The sequence below is a fragment of the Glandiceps talaboti genome, chromosome 7 (assembly GCF_964340395.1).
Source record: "Glandiceps talaboti chromosome 7, keGlaTala1.1, whole genome shotgun sequence".
Taxonomy (NCBI): Eukaryota; Metazoa; Hemichordata; class Enteropneusta; family Spengelidae; genus Glandiceps; species Glandiceps talaboti.
Window position 1 is genome coordinate 11,293,931 of NC_135555.1, and position 19,820 is coordinate 11,313,750.

Consider the following 19,820-nt stretch of genomic DNA (forward strand, 5'->3'; position numbering starts at 1 on the left):
GTTTTACCTACATCTACCTGGACCTGTGTTTATGTGTTTGAAACTTTAATTTACTCGGATAATGCTCATACAATGATCACTCGCCTGGTATGATTGTATTAATACCATCGTTTTAATTGCTTCAACATAGGTTGATTACGTCCTCATCTGGAGGTAGAGCCCAAGCTGGATATACAGTGACTGGGGGGATGACCTATAGTACTAGTCATGGCACAGGCGCAAATGTCACCAGTCATAGGACCAAGTTAAACTCACTCTTAGCACAATACGATCAAAACATGACCCTTGTACGAAGTTCGACCGGGCCTCGTCTAACAGGTAAAGTGTTTATTTCCTGTCTTCCCTTTTTCCAGCCACCATTGCACTCACTTGATTCGATAAAATTCAACGGACAACCCAGAATACGGTATTATGTTGTTAATATTTCTTAAAAGTTGATTTTCTAATATATTTGTCGATTAATTGATTGATTATTTTGTCGGTTGATTGATTGATTGATAGACTAACTGACTGACTGACTGACTGACTGACTGACTGACTGACTGACTGACTGACTGACTGATTGATTGATTGATTGATTGATTGATTGATTGATTGATTGATTGATTAGTTGGTTGGTTGGTTGGGTTGTGCATGGTTGGTTGGTTGGTTGGTTGGTTGGTTGACTAATTGATTGATTGATTGTTAATGTTGATCATATTACTAGATTTATTGATTGATTGTTTTGTCTCAGTATTGATGTATCGATTAACACTTTCAATATTTGGTTGGTTGATCGATTAATCGATTTATTAATTTGGTAAGAACGTAGGTTTGTAAGTAACGTTGATTGATTGGTTATAAAAATGATGATTGAATGAATTACTTTTCGTTTTTATTTGTATTTATTTATTTATTTATTTATTTTATTTTATTTCGTTTATTTATTTATTTATTTATTTAGTTAGTTAGTTAGTTGGTTGGTTGGTTGGTTGGTTGGTTGGTTGGTTGGTTGGTTGGTTGGTTGGTTAGTTGGTTGGTTAGTTAGTTAGTTAGTTAGTTAGTTATTATTACCTAGACTTATTTACGCGTGCCATTTACTATTTCAATATTTGTATTTTGTATTCTCTAGTCTATCCGGGGAGGGATAAGCGTTCTTTGCCGCAGATAATGCCACGGGTTCCGAATCAAGTTACCAAGTGCATTGAACACCCATGCAATAGACCATGATTTGTTGAGTTGAGTTGAGTTGAGTCACTGCTGGCTGAAACAACGCGGTATGCTAACCATGGAGAAGACATCTGAATGTCATACATGCATACTATAGGGCATAGTGGTTGTGGTGGTGGAATGATATATTGCATATAACCATGGATATTTCTTAAATATAGTCTAAAAGATACTACGGAAATACAAGAATTTACAGAGTTTAGATATGTATTGATCTTTGTGTGATATATTTTATTAATTCATAAGGAAATGTGACAGTGGGAAGAAAGGGAGAGACATAGATTGTAGCTATAAAGACACGTAACCAGGATGTATACTTTAGTATATTTACATTTAGAAAACATTTAGAATACACTGTATAATACGTCGCTGGGGGCGTCTTTGTTATCCCTTCCACTCTGCTCTGTCACGGTGGAAATGGGTGTTAGAAGCATCCACAACGGCTGATTTTTTAGGTAAAATATAAAGTCTGGAACCTTGATTTCGGGCTAAATTTCGTTTGAAATTTTGCCCAGATCTAGAGATTCTGTTCTCAAACATGAAGACAGAATAGACTTTCATGTAACAACTGCTCAAACTACTAAAAGTTAGGTGTATAATGAAATATGTAATTTCCGTTTGTGATTGGTGAATCTTGTCTGCCATCTATGCTTACGTGACAATCACAATCGTGACAATCACTGTCCTCGTTAATTCAGATGATCACGAGATGATCTGACGTAATCTGACGTAATTTAAAATCAGGTAATAATCTATGGCCCGTTTATAGACCAATGTTTTTAATAAAGTAAAATATTGAATTCCAATGTTTTATAGGCGAGAGATGATATGATAGAGAACAAAATTGTCTTGGTTTTTCTTTCTTTTTTATGTCTTGAGATATTCCTGTGCCAAACCTATTAAACAATTTGCTGTGGGAATAGATAGAGACATGACATTTTACTAAAACAATGCACAGACTTGATATTTTCGATTTAAAGCCGTTTACAAATTTAAGATGAACTACCCTCTGAGAAAAGATGACACACACATATCAATATGATGATTAATGAGTAAGGGTGACTCAATTTTTTTTATGTTTCTCATTAATACTTTTTCGTGGCAACTATGGGTCGGTCGGTCGGACGATTTCTTTTTTAAAAGAGGAAAAAAATAAATCCTCTTCTTCATGTTTCTTCAGCTGTCACACCTTTTCCTTCTCTCTATCTTCTTTTTTAATAATTGGATTCCTGGTAACAAGCTCTTTCCCAGATTCTCTACACAATTAGCATGTTCTCAGCCCGCCTTACTTGAATAACTTCTGTTATGAAAGAAATGCTCTGTTCGTGAACAAATTAAATGTCTTGTTTTTCGCCACCATGACTGTAGATGACGTCGACAGTCCAGACACTTGCTTATTCTTGCCAGAGAGGATGCTGTTCTGCGGGCGAAAATATAAATCTTTTTTTTTTTTTTTTGATGTTGGAGCTGAAAATTTGAGTCTGTCGAGGAATGAAAAACAGACAAAAAACAGGGTCACCATAAAAAATCAAGAAAGAAAAGTATACCATGACAGGAAATGCCATCATTTTGTGGCAAAAAAAACATGATCAGAAAGTGTAACATCCAACGGGAAACTGTCATGAAATCTGAGATTAAATAATGAAGGTTAAATAATAAAACAGTAATACAAAGAAAAAAAAACATCTTTATTGTAATGTATTTTTTTATTTCTATCTGGTGGTCAAATCAGCCAATATTTCATAACGACAAACTTAAAATTTGGTGGAAGGTCATATCGTGTAATATTTTCTGTTGCTCTTTACCATATTAAGTTGTACAATATTATATTCAGTTATTTTATAAGGACTGGTAAAACTGAATATGTAGTGTAGGTAACATTCCGCGCATCGTCGTAAACCACACTGCAGCCTCTTTTACGGTCCGTCCAAGCCGCTCACCGCTTAGAGGACAATGTTTCGTTGCTCCAACACTAATATGTGCTCTGGCTTGCGAGAAAGCATTCCGCGATATCAGATATAAATGAAACTCTTCATCTTGAACTACACTATATTACAGGGATACTAGTATTGCATGCAGACTTCAATGAAGAGTGGTGTTTTGTGACGATTCTACCCATGAAGAGAAGTTTTGAAGTCGACCGGCTTCTTTTCGATCCCCAAAAATCAAAAGTGGACCGACCGTAATTTGTATAAATTCAAGCGTTTACAAAAAAAAACCTCGCCACGAAATCCATTATGAGTGAGCTCTGTTTTGTGTGTCTTGTCAGTCGACATCGTGGATCTTGATCAACCCATGCAAGAAGGAGTTTGTGGTACGAGAAAGTTTGATGTTTGTGTCTATGTGCATCACCGTGACAGAGTCAGCCAGCCTCTGGTAAGGTCGACTTCACTCGAGCTCAATTCCGATTGGTATATCAAAAAAGTATCGCAACAATATAAAGTTGAATATATTATGTTGTATTAGTGTACGACCAACCAGATGAGCAATATTGGTTCCCCTGCACTGTCCGCCTGAATGAAGTGCGCGAGACGTCCTAATTCTCATTCCGCCAATGCGCCAAAATAATAACGTCCATAGCCCCTCGTACTTTCCTCCCCAAAATGTGTGAAACGACACGTCCTACGCATAGGGGCGTGTAATAGTTCATAGATTGTTGTTTTCCAGGTCTACAGACTAAATATAACAACCGTTCGACTATATATTCCTACCTTTAAGGAGAAACTACTAGTATAGAGATTGATACATTTGTAGCAGCAGGATTCGTGAGATATTGTCCTAGGAAAACGGCAATCTAAGCAATAATACGTGCCCCTGTGGTCCTACGTATACAATGCCATCACAGACAAGAAAGAAAGGATGATGAATGGACAAGATTACAGCTCAGACAGCTGTATAGAACAGTGAGCTTATAATTACGGCAGGTCAAAATGTCGCCTAATTCGAGTTACACCGTGAATATATTATGAGCCTAGTATTGGTGAGGTTGTCTGATCATGACCTGTACAATGTTGTAGTAAATTAGATTTATTTTGACGTGTCAACTTACAATTGTGTAAAGCCATTCTCACAAAGCAGAGCTTATTTTTCGCCTGTGACACAGCAGAAAAGCAAACCTCTTTAATTAACGGCGCTTGGTTGACAATGCCGCAAAAGAGGCTATTGTTTACGACGATGGTGTCGTCCCGATGGAGTTTTGTTTGAAAATTTGATGACAGGCGGTGAAAAGTTTGTTTAAAGGTCTTCGATACATTGACTCAACTATGTTCGGCGGCAACATTTCAGTGGCTTTGAATTGGCTTTAAGTGGTGGTTTTATTTACAACTAAACACGTCAAAGAGAAATATATATATCAACACTCAAACAAACAAACAAACGAACAAACAGACAGACAGACAGACAGACAGACAGACAGACAGACAGACAGACATGATAGAGGTACTAAGATAACATTCACGATCATATATATATATATATATATATATATATATATATATATTGGCACACCACGTGTATACGCAACACAACAAACATCATTCACACATACATTTTGAGTTCCGTTAATCACACATTTCATTTGCCTTTTCGTTCCTTGTCCGTGGATCAATGGTCAAACCTTGTTTACGTGTAAAATAGTAAAACAGAAACATACTTTAAAAGTGCAACAGTCAAAGAATGAAGAGGTGACATTCTCGCAAACCAGAGCTGTTATTTCCGCTACACTACGAAATAAAAGTAGGGACCGGCTCGTTAAGAACGGTACCGTAACACGGTCGTGGTTTGCGACGATGAGAGGTGTACGTAGTCAACAGTTCTTGTAGTTGTTTACACGAAAAGTGAGGGTGATACACGTACAGCACACACAAATTGTTCCACAGTACTTCTTCATTTTATAGCCAGAGCTGCAGACATCATTTTTTTACTCTCTACTGTTTATCTTTTCTATTTTTTCACGTTATTCTATCTGTTACTTTATTAAACAGCGATGCCCTCTTTGCTTCAACACGGGCACTGTGTTTATTTAGTAGTCAGTAGTAGTGAATTAGTAATTATTGCTCACTGGAGCTCGGGGGCTTGGGCAAACCCTTTGTTATGATAAATATTCACCCACAAATTGTGTGACTAATTTCTTCTCGCCTTGTTGGTAGGTCACGGTGGTTTTGGCCTGGGGTCTGAGGACCTTCTTGCTTTTCATCTTCAGATAAATTTGCTGATCTTGCTTACTATGGGTTTTATTCAAGTTCAAGTATGAATCGATTTACATTCACACCTAAACCTATCAACACTTACATGCAAACGTTTCCGTTTCTCCAAGTATAAGCTACAGACAAGACATCGACGAACCATTCAATTGTTGGGTTATATACTTCATGTCCGACTTGGAAGACTGAAATTTCTACTATACCTGAAACACGCATGCATACGCAAGGTACAGTTCTGGGTTGTGACTCAATACATGTTGTGATTGTAATGATAATTAGTGATCCATGAACATTACACGAGCTTACAAGGACTTCACCAACACGTGGAAGTTCGAACTTGGTCGAGTCGGTTAGGATTTCAGAAGCAACCTACTTTTGCATTTTTACGAACTGATGCGCGCAATATCTATATAAGGAGTGTGAACGTAATGTCCCTTGTTCTCAGGCTAATAAGCTAAGGGACGATCATCGCGCAATGGCGCTCAAGCTCATCAAACGAACATTGTTCATTTAGGTCAAACGCCCCTCCCCCTCCCCCTAAACCGTCGCCGGAACGCTCACAAGTGCGACGTCAAACCTGTATATATGGTGAAAACTGTAGCGGTCACACCACTGTGATCGATGTAATGTAAAAACATGATTGTTAACACATACTACCAGAAACCCAGCACCATATCTCACACTAGAAGTAATTTTTAATAAACTTATCAACATCTCAGTAGTAAATACAAAGGCTGCAGGTATCAGTGAAGGAGTCGAAGTCAAGTTCCGTTGAAAGTTGGTTAGAAGTGCGAATAGGAAGTTCAACAATCGCACTGATGCCAGCCCCCCCGTCCCCACCCTCTAAACCTCAGACTACTAAAAAGATAGTGGTCTGGGTCTAAACGAACGAAGTCCGCATATTGAAACTATACAAGTATACAACGATGTATCCTGATGGACTCGCTGCCGTTTGTTGTTGTTGTTGTTGTTGTTGTTGTTGTTGTTGTTTTTTTGTTTTTTTGAGCGACAACAGTTACTATCCAAGCCGCTTCAAGTTAATATAATTCAGACCATAAACGGATTATTTCATCTGGTGATAAAGTGCAAGTGAAACTGGTCTTGCTGCGCTGTTTGTTGTTTTGGTGACAATAGTTACCAATCAAGCCACTTCGAAGTCAATTCACGCTACCTTAGATGACTCATCGACGGTGTTTGTTGTTGTTTTGGGTGACAACAGTTACCAATCAAATCGAAGTCAGTTCACCGCTAACTGACATGACTCATCTTGTAACAGTGCAAGGAAAGGTCGACTTGGTGTTTGGTTGTTGTTTTGAGTGTGACCATAGTTACTATATATAGGCCGGTTGAAAATCAAATGGTTGAGTGAAAAGGGCCCCCAAGTAACAATATGTTGTAACTTATTTTACAAAAAAATGTAGGACGTTGTCCTCGTCACGCCATAATTCAACTTTGTCACCATTCACCACATCCCATGGCAAGATTTCGACGTACCAGTAAAAAGTATGGGGACAAAACCAACTGGATTCTAATCTCAATGTTCGTGACACTCGCTTTGCAGCGTTGACATAATTAATTGTGAATGATCCAAAATCAATCATCATCCTACGGTAGTCTGTAAGGTACGCCGTAACGGGGCGCCCTCACACATCGACCAACCCCTTAACCCCTCAACCCCTATGTGAGAGGAGGCCGGTTGGGGGGCGGCGGAACGTCACAACGTATCTTACAGTCTACATCTACGGCGACTCATCAGACGTAATGAAGTGCTTATAGGTTAAGTTCGACTCTGACGAGACTTGGTCAAATTTATCAAATATCAAATTACACTTCTTATGACTATTATAGTAAAAGAGGGCATAGATGCATAGATGGCCAACCCGTTAGATTTTGTGTGGATTTTGCAGGTTTCATGAAATTTTCGTGCCCTTTACTTTTTCAAATGATCACATTGTAACTGTCGGGTTGATGGGAGGAACGAGCAATTTACCGCGAACTCAGCGGGGCCTTGAGCGTCTTAGGAACGGGTTCAAGGGGTTGAGGGAGGGAGGGGGCGACTTTTCTCATCATATGTACGTCCTCATTCCGACTCACAAGCAAATCTCACAAAAGTAATATATCGTTCGAGTATTATATATATATAAAGTGATAACATGGTGTTATTTAAAAGTCCCCAAGAACAGATATACAGAATTAACCTTTGAATTACTATTCATTTGATGTTCATTCATATTCATAAGCTTCGAAAAGGGGGGGGGGGACACAAATCAAATAAAAGACAAGTTGGGGGCGCTCTGGACCATATAGTGCTCTATTGGTGTCGTCAATGACAACAAACAAACAAACAAACAAACAGATACTGCTATATATGATGTATAACTTATAAGGCAGTGTTGCCCACTGTGACTGCTGCAAACAAATAAACAAACAGCGTTATCTAAGTATATATGTTACATATTCCGGATATATGTGATAAACTTGGACAGTGTGCAACTTAAAAAGCCTGCCTTCTGTGAAGTGACGAGTTGATGTCCATTTTGGTTACTTCTTCAAGACTGTGCCAATTTCAGCTGGAATTAGCTGCTTCAAGTTTTTTTGAAAGTTCAGAAAAATACTAAGTGACTGCACTTGGTAAGTGTCATACTTTTCAGTGTGTTTGCGTCTACACTCTAAACATGTTGATGCTTATAGGACGCGTCGCATGTGTTCACTTTGGTCTAGTTTCCAGAAACATGCATTCTGTGTACTTCTGCTGTGAACACATACACTGCATTCAAAAAAAGTGTTACAATTAAGTGTTCTAGTATGTGTTCAGTTTTACAATACAATAGAAATATAGGAATTATCAAACAATTTTTTTCCTGTCCGGGAAAAAAATACCAACTCATTTACTACATTCTGTACGTTTATTTAAGGCATAATAAGATAACTGTGTGATTCCGATTACGCTCAACTTTAAAACAGATGGGGTAGGTAGATTTTTTTATAGTGGATTTCCAAGAAGAGAGCCGTAGTCATCTGATGAGATATCAAGTGTTCATAATGAGCGGATACGGGTACCACGTTCAACAGTATTCGATGTCTCGAACACAAGAGAAGAGTGAACTTCAGCAGCTTAATGACAACGGTAACCTTAAAAAGGTTGAACTCGCCAAAAACAAAAAGACGCGAACCAGGTGTAGAATTCATATTATCGAATCGTATATATATATATATATATATATATATATATATATATATATATATATATATATATATATATATATATATATATATATATATATATATATATATATATATATATATATGTTGAGGGTAGAAGAAAATCAAGTCGGGTTTTTCGTCTCTACAAGCCTGTTTCGTGAGTAAATCACTCGTCAGGAGATGTTGATGTACTCGTCAGGAGATGTAGACGTATCGAGCACTGTACTTCGGACAAATCTTACCACTGACTTCCTATATATATATATATATATATATATATATATATATATATATATATATATATATATATATATATATATATATATATATATATATATATATATATATATATAACTCGGTGAGTATCAATCTGCTAAGACAGTGCTCTATACCGCAGTGGCAGAGCGCAATAGTTCTGGTAGTACTGGAACTCTTTCTTGGTTGTAACTCGGAGTTTCACGCATTGCGCGATCATCAGACAATTGTGTGATCATCGCGCAATGCGTGAAACTCCGAGTTACAACCAAGAAAGAGTTCCAGTACTACCAAAACTATATATATATATATATATATATATATATATATATATATATATATATATATATATATATATATATATATATATATATATAAAGTGATAACATGGTGTTACTTAAAAGTCCCCAAGAACAGATATACAGAATTAACCTTTGAATTACTATTCATTTGATGTTCATTCATATTCACAAGCTTCGAAAATCGGGGGACACAAATCAAATAAAAGACAAGTTGGGGCGCTCTGGACCATACAGTGCTCTATTGGTGTCGTCAATGACAACAGACAAACAAACAAACAGATACTGCTATATATGATGTATAACTTATACTTTCATCAATTCCGCGCTCATACGTTATTCACGGTGTAACGGCTGAGGGCGACATTTTGACCTGTTTTATAAGCTTGTGTCCAGTCATCCGAGAATACAAACACAATAACTTGGATGACTATAACAATATATTGGTGGTCCGAGATGATAGGAAATTTAAGTCGATTATTGTCGTTGAACGCGTACGTTTCTATTCTTAGGTCTTTTAATCAGTGCGTGACACGTGCACATGTTATCTGAAATAGCATTGTAGGACGTGCCGTTTCATACATTTTGTATGTTTTGTTGGTTGCTTGTCTGTTGTTGTTGTTGTTGTTGTTGTTGTTGTTGTTGTTGTTGTGTTTTTTGTGTGGTTTTTTTTGTGTTTTTTTTGTGGAGACAGTACAAGGGAAAGTAGCTAGAACTCCAGGTGACCGTGAAATACCTTGGATTAAAGAGGCACAAGCTGAGTTTGGAAGTGTTTTTTTTTTTACTCGTGTGAGTTAATAAAAATGCTTACATTCCAGATTTGAAATGAATGCCGCCTCCCTAGGGGCAAAACAATAGATTTTTGGTCATACATACATTGTTGGAATGCAACATTCTGAGTTATAGACATGATGTACCCTTTAATTGGAAAATTAATTATAAGAAACTATATGAAATTTGAAGCTTGCATACTGAACATATTGCCTAATTATCGAAAAATCATTAGTTATGCAAATTAACCATTAAGATTAGAAGCTATAATTATCAACAAGCTTTAAAGGACACATGAACGTGACGGTCTCTGTAATAAATTATACGAAATTTAAACTTGCATTCTCTAAAGATATTGCCTAATTATCAAAAAAACTATTATTTCTACAAATTATTCATCACAATTAAAAAACTTTTAAAAACTACATCCAACACGTGTTATATGTTATGGTTGATATATATCAAGTTATGTGAAATTTAAGTAAAAGAAATCTTGATAAGCTAGAGAAATTGAATCACAAGGTACTTCGTCTTGTCTTCCATGACTACAGTAGCAGTTATGACAGGCTCCTTAAGAACAAAAACCTTGTCAGCCTTTCAGAACAAAGAAACAACAATGTAGCTAAATTAGTTTTTAAAGCATTAACAGGTACCGCTCCTATTTACATCACTGACATGCTCACACCTAGGGCTACTACTCATAATTTAAGGGGGGATAACATATTGAAAATTCCAAGAGTTCATACCACCAAATTTAAATACGGCTTGCATTCTTTTTTGTATCAGGCACCAGTAATTATATATATATATATATATATATATATATATATATATATATATATATATATATATATATATATATATATATATATATATATATATATATATATATATATATATATATATATATATATATATATATATATATATATATATATATATATATATATAAAGTGATAACATGGTGTTATTTAAAAGTCCCCAAGAACAGATATACAGAATTAACCTTTGAATTACTATTCATTTGATGTTCATTCATATTCACAAGCTTCGAAAATCGGGGGACACAAATCAAATAAAAGACAAGTTGGGGCGCTCTGGACCATACAGTGCTCTATTGGTGTCGTCAATGACAACAGACAAACAAACAAACAGATACTGCTATATATGATGTATAACTTATACTTTCATCAATTCCGCGCTCATACGTTATTCACGGTGTAACGGCTGAGGGCGACATTTTGACCTGTTTTATAAGCTTGTGTCCAGTCATCCGAGAATACAAACACAATAACTTGGATGACTATAACAATATATTGGTGGTCCGAGATGATAGGAAATTTAAGTCGATTATTGTCGTTGAACGCGTACGTTTCTATTCTTAGGTCTTTTAATCAGTGCGTGACACGTGCACATGTTATCTGAAATAGCATTGTAGGACGTGCCGTTTCATACATTTTGTATGTTTTGTTGGTTGCTTGTCTGTTGTTGTTGTTGTTGTTGTTGTTGTTGTTGTTGTTGTTGTTGTTGTTGTTGTGTTTTTGTGTGTTTTTTTGTGTGTTTTTTGTGGAGACAGTACAAGGGAAAGTAGCTAGAACTCCAGGTGACCGTGAAATACCTTGGATTAAAGAGGCACAAGCTGAGTTTGGAAGTGTTTGTTTTTTTACTCGTGTGAGTTAATAAAAATGCTTACATTCCAGATTTGAAATGAATGCCGCCTCCCCTAGGGGCAAAACAATAGATTTTTGGTCATACATACATTGTTATAGACATGATGTACCCTTTAATTGGAAAATTAATTATAAGAAACTATATGAAATTTGAAGCTTGCATACTGAACATATTGCCTAATTATCGAAAAATCATTAGTTATGCAAATTAACCATTAAGATTAGAAGCTATAATTATCAACAAGCTTTAAAGGACAAATGAACGTGACGGTCTCTGTAATAAATTATACGAAATTTAAACTTGCATTCTCTAAAGATATTGCCTAATTATCAAAAAAACTATTATTTCTACAAATTATTCATCACAATTAAAAAACTTTTAAAAACTACATCCAACACGTGTTATATGTTATGGTTGATATATATCAAGTTATGTGAAATTTAAGTAAAAGAAATCTTGATAAGCTAGAGAAATTGAATCACAAGGTACTTCGTCTTGTCTTCCATGACTACAGTAGCAGTTATGACAGGCTCCTTAAGAACAAAAACCTTGTCAGCCTTTCAGAACAAAGAAACAACAATGTAGCTAAATTAGTTTTTAAAGCATTAACAGGTACCGCTCCTATTTACATCACTGACATGCTCACACCTAGGGCTACTACTCATAATTTAAGGGGGGATAACATATTGAAAATTCCAAGAGTTCATACCACCAAATACGGCTTGCACTCTTTTTTGTATCAGGCACCAGTAATTTGGAACAAACTGAGTAATGATTTAAGGATGGCTGATAATCTAGTGTCTTTTAAACGTAAAATAAAGCAAGGCAATGTCTGTCAACCCATGTTTTACTTGTAATTTAGTGTTGTTGGAGGACTTAATACTCTTTCACATTGTGATTTCCATCATTTTATTTTTCAGCTCTAAGTTTTAGTGTTGACTGTGTCTTTTGAGTCTTTGTTGTTGGTTTGTTTTGTTTGGTATATAAGTTATTATTGTGATGTGTATTTTATCTTACTGACGGTTTTACTGTAGTTTTTATTTATATTTTACATCTAGGATGTATTAGCACGTCTGTGCTACTTTTTAAACCGAGTATAAATAAAATAATAATAATAAAAAGTATTCAAATTACCCATGAAAGTAAAAGCTATGTCAACAAACTTCATAGGACACGTGCGCAGTTACACACACACACACACACACACACATACATACAGACAGACAGACAGACAGACAGACACAGACAGACAGACAGACAGACACAGACAGACAGACATACATACATACATACATACATACATACATACATACATACATACATACATACATACATACATACATACATACGCACACACACGGACATACATACATACATACATACATACATACATACATACTACATAAATAAATACATACATACATAAACTTTCATATAATACATGTATATAGTAATCAATTTATCTGCAAAGCTAACACTTTATTTCCTTTTTACTGGGACTTCAATCTTTTTGACATGATGGTTTGCTGTCCTTGCACTTGCAACCACATTTGCTGTCACGGTAGTAATTAATATTGCTGAAATTTAATTTGAAATGGATGTGTGAATTCATGTCTTACTGTTTATTATGTAATTCACACAATGAAATGTGTCATTATCATTTCATAACATTTTGATTAATAATTAAAATGATTTCAATGTTAGTATATGTGTGGTGCGAATAACACAGAGACCATATTGAAAACAATGGAAAACATAACTACCTGATGAACTAGACACTCACACATGAAAAAATAAAATAAAAATTCTACCTACTCCATCTATTCTAAAAGAGAGCGTAATCGGAACCACACAATTTCTTTTTTTTTTAGGCCTAAGGATCATTTGGTCATCACCTTTTTTTTCTTTATTGATGCATTTCCGAGTCTCTCTTGATAGAGAAATGTGGATTTTCTTGACAGAGAATAAGTTGAACAAAATAACCGCACATGTTTAGAATATTTATTTCCGAGGCGTTTTCTATGTTAAACTCAAACTTTTCATACTTTTTTCCCCATTTTCACTTGACTAAATCCCGACTGTTTGTAGATACAAGATGAGCAGATACGGGTACCAAGTTCAACAGTACTCGATGACTCGGACACAAGAGAAAAGTGAACTTCAGCAGCTTAACGACCGTTTTAGAGACTACCTTAAAAAGGTTGAACTCGCCAGAAGCGGGGCAAGCCAGGTAAAAGATCTACATATTTTACATAATAATGACATTTGAGTAGAGTCTCAAGTTACGAATTACGCGTCACGGTGTTTAAATCTAAATACATAATGTTCCTTGGGAGGCATTTTCCTTGAGAAAGCAAGGACAATGGACCACATTTTAGACCAAGTGAAATCGAAACTGATGCAAAGTGGACCTCGTTTTATAGTCTCTTCAGCTCGAAAAAACAGACCCCGTTCTAGAAAACGCACCCGAAGGGGCGGCACATATACGTATACTCAAATAAGGAGAGAAGCCCCCACCCCCACCTTCTGCACTCGGGGTGCACACTTCGATACTTCGATCGACCCTACGGATCTAGAGGGACGACAAATCTGGCGGTGACATAGACACTGTAGTCCTCGGGATCATTGCTATTAGCTGTTTGTTATTCAATTTAAATCTGGTAATAAATTGCTTCCATGTAAATTTCTTGGCTAACAGAATTGGTTCAACATGCAGGGTATATGCACAAGGTACTGGCAGAATCAAAACATACAATCGTGTAATAAGTTTTCATTATTAACAAGGTCCGACAAAAATGAGAACCAGGGTATAAATATTTCTATCCTGCACATATTTTACAAACCATATGAGAGAGAGAGAGAGAGAGAGAGAGAGAGAGAGAGAGAGAGAGAGAGAGAGAGAGAGAGAGAGAGAGAGAGAGAGAGAGAGATAGAGAGAGGGGATGGGAGGGTGAGTGGGAGATGGGAGAGAGAGCAGACAAAAAGAAAGAAAGACAGATAAAGACAGACAGACAGACAGACAGACAGACAGACAGACAGACAGACAGACAGACAGACAGACAGACAGACAGAAAGATAGACATGCAGGCAGACATACAGACGGACAGACGGACAGACAGACAGACAGACAGACGGACGGACGGACGGACAGACAGACAGACACAAACAGACAGACAGACAGACAGACAGACAGACAGACAGACAGACAGACAGACAGACAGATAGACATGCAGGCAGACATACAGACGGACAGACGGACAGACAGACAGACAGACAGACAGACAGACGGACGGACGGACGGACAGACAGACAGACACAAACAGACAGACAGACAGACAGACAGACAGATAGACATGCAGGCAGACATACAGACAGACAGACAGACAGACGGACGGACGGACGGACGGACGGACAAACAGACAGGCAGGCAGGCAGACAGACAGACAGACAGACAGACAGACAGACAGACAGACAGACAGACAGATAGATAGATAGATAGATAGATAGATAGATAGATAGATAGATAGATAGATAGACATAGCGCCATTGTTGTGATCCTACTAACTGTTGACTCAACGTTATGATAGATTATCATATTATTAACTCATCGTCTCATCACCAGGCCGACTTCTCTTTACTATTGACTGCTACAACGAAAGTGGAGAAAGAAAGTGCAGAAATCAAATTGTTGTACGAAGAGGAGATCAGGAAATTGAGAGCTGAGTTGGAAGCAGTGTCGGCAAAAAGACAAACATTTGAAGCAACCGTACAGAAGGCCACACAACAAGCAGCTGAGTTAGAGAAAAGGTAGCGATATGAATTTAAATTTAAAGTGTATTTGATGAATTATCGTTGTTTGTAAACAGTTTAGACATCAGTGGGTGTGTAATGATCAATATTGATTGTAACCAATGCAATATATATAACTTTTATTTTCAAATATGATCTTACACTCATTATATTCATACATAGAAAATAAATTGGTGCAATGATAAAATTATTAACCCACAGACAACATACATACATACATACATACATACATACATACATACATACATACATACATACACACACACACACACACACATACATACATACATACATACATACATACATACATACATACATACATACATACACACATACATACATACATACATACATACATACATACATACATACATACATACAGCATGAAATGGGTTACAATGACCTGTTTGCTATATTCATTGTAGGCTTGCTGCAGAGCAACATCATAACCGTGAACTCCAGGATGAACTTGCTAAACTTCGACAACAGTTGGGTTCCAAAGACGTACAATTGGCCCAAGTCTTGGCAGAGAATAAAGACATAACGATACAGCTTGAGATGTTAATGAAAGAAAACGCTGGGTTGAAAAGACAACTTGAAGAGGCCAGTGGGAAATATTACAGGGATGGTCGTGCACTAGCAGAAGTAAGAGAAGCACTCGCTGCTCTGCAAAAGAAGTATGATTTCGAACGACAAGTATACGCCAAGGTGAGAGTAAACCAACTTTGACTCGATACTTTGAGGTCATGCTCATTCAAATACATGTCATGTACAGTCTACACAAAAATAACTATGTTGTGAAATGTTGAGACATGAACTTTCTGTTGTCACTGTAAATACCACAGGGGGCTCAGGCTCAGTTACTGTTGTTTACGAATACAAACAATCAAACAAACAAACAAACAAAAACAAACAAACAAACAATGAATAATACGTATGTCACAATAGTACATACCTCACCACAGGAGGCTCAAGCTAAGTTAGTACGAACCCCGGGGTACGAACACAAACAGACAAACATAAAGAAAGAGACAACAACAGCACAAACAAACAAACAATAATAAATATGCAAAATACTCACAGTAGTGAGGTATGTGCTACTGTAACTTTTTTGTATATTAGTGTTTGTTTGTTTGTTTGTTTGTTTGTGTGTTTGTTTGCTTGCTTGTTTGCTTGTTTGTGTTCGTAAACAACACTAACTGAACCTCAGCCCATGTGCAAATACAGCTTAAATTATATACGTAACTTCTTAGTCCAAAAATCATGAAAACAACGTACAACAGTATGAACACGTAGTTTGTCCCGATAATGTTGACGGTAGCGGGCCAGTAGTCTTGAGGAATTCTCTGCCAAACATCGGACTTTCACACAAAGTTCGTAGTGGCGGGAAATAATCAATACCTGTAAATCATCAGAATGTGATTGATGGCGGCAATGGAATCGATTCTTACCATTGATTCTGGGGCGCTTGTCCTTTTTCATGTTTAACAGCAATGAAACCCGTTTTTGAAAAATATATATATGAACGGGATGGGGGATCACGTTTTAGAAAAAAGGAAATTGAGGGAGGGCTACTATTTAGAAAACGGAAACGAGGGTGAGTCCCCTGGGGCTAGTCACATTTGTTATGTTCAGCAGACTTGGCATGATTTTTACCCTCCCCTTTGTAATTACTGAAGGCTCCCTAAAGAAGTGATTACAGGAATACAATGACGAATCTGCCAATCTTATTAGTATCCCATGTACTATCAACAATAATCATCAACGCATGCGCAACTATAGTTTATGGATTAAGATTTGCCGATCTCGACAGAATAATTGTCATTTTTCTTGGGTTCCCGCCACAATTCATTGTTTCATCTCTGACAACCAGGAACTGGCAGAGCTGAAGGTTCGATTTGATGAGAAGGCAGAGCTACTGTTACAAATGGAAGTCAAACTACGCGATAGTACTCACAGTGTAAGCAATCTACCAGAAATGTTGGAGAGAGTGCGCAGGGCTGCTAGCGCAGAATTGGAGAAATATAAAGCCGAATCGGAGGCTGAATATACCATGAAAGTAAGTTGATTTAAAAAGTACTTTCATATAAATTGATTTTTTGCTTTCATTTTATTTCCATTCCATTTATAACCCATCAAATGAATTCCACAATCGAGGGCTGAAAATACGACTATTATAATATAATATAAATGAACATCCCATCCTCTCATAAACAATGAGTTTTTTCCAGATTCATACACTTTGTCTATGTATTTCAAAATAATAGGAATCGAAAAGATATGGAAGAATATACCATACAGACTCACACGGGAAAGCTTCCGGATAAAAAAAATCAAAACATACGTAGACATTGGAATAAACCGCAAACAATAGCAACTGTTCTGATTACCATTTCGGGTCACGTGACTGCACATACGCTATAATTAGTATGAGATGGATTGGGCCTACTCAGCACCTCAGCAAAGTTTGGGCGAAAAGAAACATCTTGACCAGAAACACTTTACTGTTTATTATAAATATATATATATATATATATATATATATATATATATATATATATATATATATATATATATATATATATATATATATATATATATATATATATATATATGTGTGTGTGTGTGTGTGTGTGTGTGTGTGTGTGTGTGTGTGTGTGTGTGTGTGTGTGTGTGTCAAATAGACTTGTAGTCCATATTATAACGACCTAGGTTGATATAAAAACACTGTGCATTGCACGCGAAATACTGTATGTCAGTACGCCCTCACGCATTGACCAACCGCTTTCAACACCGTTGAGGGTGGGATAACACGCCGTATGTCCTACAATCTATCCCGGATAACACACGTAAACATATTTAAATAACGTTTACAAATTGTAATTATAATCAAGGCGGTCAGAAACAACACTTTCAATACCTGAAAAATTTAGCATAATGACATCTATTTCTATCGCAGTTGAATGTCCTCAAGAAACAACTTGGCCAAGATGCATCTGAACTTACGAAGTTGGCCGATGAAAGTAAGAAACTCGCCGTTGAATTGCAAGAAGCTCGGGGTTACAATGCCACATTGATGATCAAGGTAAAACACAAAAACAGAATCGAATACAATATTTCAAATTTTCATTTTAACCGTTGTGAGTGTAAGCATAGAATCATATGTAATGCAAGTAACATTCCGCAATATCAGAAATAAATGACCATTCTCAGTTTCCTAAATAGTCATTAGCAAGACTGAACAATCGTGGCGGCTGTACTGTATATTGTACATACAACTTCAACCCAAAACTGTAAGTCTTACAAGTATAAATTTGACTATTGTTTTTTTCAGTCTACTAAAGCACCTATATGTCTGTCTATGCATGAAACTTTGAGTGTGCCATGCGATGCTTAATCTGTTTTACATTGTTTGCTAAATCACCAAGTTCAAAGTTACGGTCATTACGTCACAGTATTAATTTTTGTTTGAAGCTGAAACACAGAACATTGAAATATGTTAATTATCACTACTTCCATACATTTGTGTGCTTTAATTTGTGTGACTTCTCATATATGAATTCATTTTGATAAACAAATGAATGCTGCAAAATTATATGCATGTGTAGTATATTGTCCTACGGTTGACACATGGAATTTTCCACAGCTTTTAAAACCCGCGATGTACAAAAGCTTGCTTGCACGACCAAAAACAACTGCAGGCCGAAAATTACAATTACATTCCTTTCACACCTATTACATGATTTATACTTTTTTGATACAGATTCGTGCTCTTGATGAAAACAGCTCTAAATTGGCTCAGAGTCTTGAACAAGAACGTAAGACATACTCAGCTCACATCCTTACATTGGAAGCTAAAATGAAGGAGCTACAAAACCAACTGATTGTCAAGGTTACTGATCGCAGTACTAGTGGAACAGCAGTACCACTTACCGGGGAGATTGAGTCGTTGAAAGTGTTGGTTGAAGATGCAGAGAGCAAGTGTGTAACATAATGTATATGTCTTTGTCTCATATTACTTCTCTTTAATTCAGGCTATTTCTCTCTCTCTCTCTCTCTCTCCCTCCCTCCCTCCCTCCCTCCCTCCCTCCCTCCCTCCCTCTCTCCCTCTCTCCCTCCCTCCCTCCCCCTCTCTCTCTCTCTCTCTCTCTCTCTCTCTCTCTCTCTCTCTCTCTCTCTCTCTCTCTCTCTCTCTCTCTCTCTCTCTCTCTCTCTCTCTCTCTCTCTCTCTCTCTCTCTCTCTCTCTCTCTCTCTCTCTCTCTCTCTCTCTCTCTGGCTCGCTCGCTCGCTCGCTCCCCTCGTACAATATACACCTTACTAGTAGATATCTTCACATATACGTTCATCATTCGATAATTACAAAACAATTTACAAAAACACATAGCTATATCTACCCAG

The 19,820-nt window shown here is 36.8% G+C and overlaps 1 protein-coding gene across 1 annotated transcript in view; it reads left to right on the forward strand.

Annotated features, from left to right (window-relative positions):
- LOC144437929 (lamin-B1-like) overlaps positions 1-19,415 on the forward strand; it is a 25,513-nt gene extending 6,098 nt beyond the window's left edge. Inside the window, exons 2-7 of the mRNA XM_078126963.1 lie at positions 13,700-13,841; positions 15,234-15,418; positions 15,847-16,129; positions 17,295-17,480; positions 18,381-18,506; positions 19,185-19,415. Coding sequence (XP_077983089.1) covers positions 13,707-13,841; positions 15,234-15,418; positions 15,847-16,129; positions 17,295-17,480; positions 18,381-18,506; positions 19,185-19,415 — 1,146 coding nt within the window. The 5' untranslated portion in view covers positions 13,700-13,706. The remainder of the gene's footprint in view (positions 1-13,699; positions 13,842-15,233; positions 15,419-15,846; positions 16,130-17,294; positions 17,481-18,380; positions 18,507-19,184) is intronic.
- Positions 19,416-19,820: the final 405 nt, after the last annotated feature.